This window comes from Clinocottus analis, unplaced genomic scaffold (assembly GCF_023055335.1).
Source record: "Clinocottus analis isolate CAN_PGR_092001 unplaced genomic scaffold, fCliAna1.0.p SCAF_36, whole genome shotgun sequence".
NCBI lineage: Eukaryota > Metazoa > Chordata > Actinopteri > Perciformes > Cottidae > Clinocottus > Clinocottus analis.
The window spans coordinates 474016-476515 of record NW_027176109.1 but is presented as its reverse complement, the minus strand read 5'-3'; the positions used below and the strand labels follow the sequence as shown (position 1 = coordinate 476515).

Below are 2500 nucleotides of genomic sequence, written 5' to 3'. Positions count from 1 at the left end.
AACTTCTATTCTGGTCTACCGCCCGACAACGTGCACGCGCACGCCCGGCAACGTGCACTTCATGGACAAGATACTAAATATCTGCAGATGCAGCCGAGACGGATTTGATCATGACGGGTTCATGTGTTGCCAACTCAGTCTCACTATCTGCACACAACCAGGAAATACATGGGTGCTCGACAAAAAATGTATTTAAACTTGAATTAAACCACTTTTCATACCAGCAGTGGCGCCTCATTGTGAAAAACACACTTTTTTTGGAACGTATTCATTGATATGTTGCGATGGTGTCATATCCACACGTGCACACATGGACAAACCCACAACGCAGACACACACACACTCTGGTCACTGGTTCTGTCAAATGCATAAATAACACTTTAAGTCTGAGCAGTCAGAGCACTCCTCCTCCTAGGGCAAAATAAATGTATATCTGCAAAAAAGAAATCACTTTTAAAAGATGTGTTGATGGTAACTATGAACATCCAGCATGATATGAGCCAGATTCCCCAGAAAGCCTCCTGGAGCGTCAATAAGACACCTTTATGGAAAGATTAGGACCTAAAGAATCAGAACCTGCAACAACAATCACAATAAAACAAAGTCTGTTAGGAAGGAGTTTCAGTCAAAAGAAAAGAAAGTTACGAAGGTAACTACGGTTCTATGAATCCTGAATGACCGTCAGAGCCGGTGTGAGACACTGCCTCTGGCGGTCACTGGACTTAAAATGGGAGCGGGAGGATTTTCCCTCTGAAAACTCAAACTCTAAACTCTCCAGAAGCAGTTATTCCTCGACTCGAGCAGCGTCCGGTTTGGTGCAGGTGCGCCAGAGCAGCAGAAAGATCCAGAAGTGATGTCATTCGCAACGAGCCGACCCTAAACATGCATCTGGCGGCGCTGTGTTGGCGGCGGGATGCGAACTGCAATCGGATCCTGACGGACGGTGAAGTGTTGAGCTTTGAATATCGCCGTTCTACTTATGTTGGGGGAAAAGTTTCCTCGTGCGACAGAAAACACACGGACGGCGTCGTCAGCTGTGCAGCAGCGGGATCCGAGTGTTGCATCTGCTTTTCACCACGTCTCTTGCTAGTGCGGCGTTTAAATACCCCTCCTCTCTCCTCCCACATCTGTTAAACTGTAAAGTCGCGAGCAGCAGAGCACAGGCTCAACTTGTCTTCCATAAGTGCTTTATAATGGCCTCTCCTCGGGGGGAGGTTGGGTTTTTTCTATCGTGCAGCTGACCGCGGCTTTTCCAAACTCACTGCGACGCTGCCAACTCTCACACAGAATCCCTGAAGCTCTCCTCCTCCCGAGCGCAGCGACAAAGTAAGCAAAAGGCTTAAAATCGAGCACGTCGTTGGAGCGCCGCCGCGGACTTTTCTGGACTCTGCGGCGGTCGCTTCAGTGGAGTTGAAGGATATCTGAACAGCGAGCGTGCAGGTTTTGTAGTTTTTAGTGGCGAGCGACACGAAGACGCCTCAAAGCTGTACGTCTACTCCTGAAACCATAAAGCATGTACTTGTACTACATGCTACATGCTACATGTATAACGCTAACGTCGGGGAAAACTAGAATCCCCACATTTTCCTCGTTTCTGAGCAGGTTGCATCGTCATCATTTTTTTACTTTTTTACACTTCCCTGCCTTTTAAACTCTTCATCAATCACCTCTGATCTGGTCGTCATGTATGCCGCTGGTTAGATAACATTTCACCGCCCAGAGGTGTTGGTCGGTCACATCTCATCCGTTACCTTCAGTCTTCACCTTCCTGAAGCTTCTCATGCGCTGGCGTCCACTCTGAACCTTCCCTTCCCAATTTAAGGGAAAAGAAAACATCTAAAAATGATCTCTTTAACGAACGATCGCTTTCCTTTTCTCACCAACACCAAAGACAATTGTTGAACTTGTGAGACCAAAGAGAGTCACGCTGCTTCCCCACGAGATGCTTCAGTATCGAGGAGATTCAATAAAGCTTCCTTGGAAAGACTGGCTCGCTTTGCATGCGATAACTTGAGGAAACCCTGAGCTCAGACACACACAACGTCTTCTGCGTCACACTGAAAGTGGATTATTTCACACTCTTCCTGCCTCGTCCTGCAGCAGACACACAGACGCAGCCCAGACGTCCTGCGAGTGCTTTTCTTTCCTCTTAACTTCGCATCGTCCGAGTGAGAAGATCCTCCCGTCGGCGCCAAAGTACCTCTGACCTCTGACCTCATCTGCGATGCAAAGTCTAAAGCGTATTTCTCAACGTTTCTTTGGGGTTTTTGCACGTGCATGAAGTCATCGTTGAACACAAGCCTGCGTGAGAGCTGTCTGCATGCATGTGTGTCCATGCACCTGTGTACGCGCGTCATTGTGTTGCAGGTCTCAGCCCGGTTTGAGAGTGTGTGCGAGGCTTTTAAAGCGGCGTTCTGAGTCTCTTACCGAGCCCGAGCAGCGGCTGGTGCTCAACAAGCGCCCAACTGTTGTCGTCCACACAATGGCTCTTATAAACCAG

At 48.4% G+C, this 2500-nt stretch overlaps 1 protein-coding gene across 3 annotated transcripts in view; it reads right to left on the bottom strand.

Annotated features, from left to right (window-relative positions):
- Window positions 1-2500, bottom strand: part of LOC137799523 (growth factor receptor-bound protein 10-like) — a 41715-nt gene that overhangs the window by 13264 nt on the left and 25951 nt on the right. For all 3 annotated transcript variants that reach the window (XM_068596316.1, XM_068596318.1, XM_068596319.1), the window contains one exon: window positions 2428-2500. This exon is cut by the window's right edge and continues 84 nt beyond it. In XM_068596316.1, the coding sequence (XP_068452417.1) occupies window positions 2428-2500 (73 nt within the window). The remainder of the gene's footprint in view (window positions 1-2427) is intronic.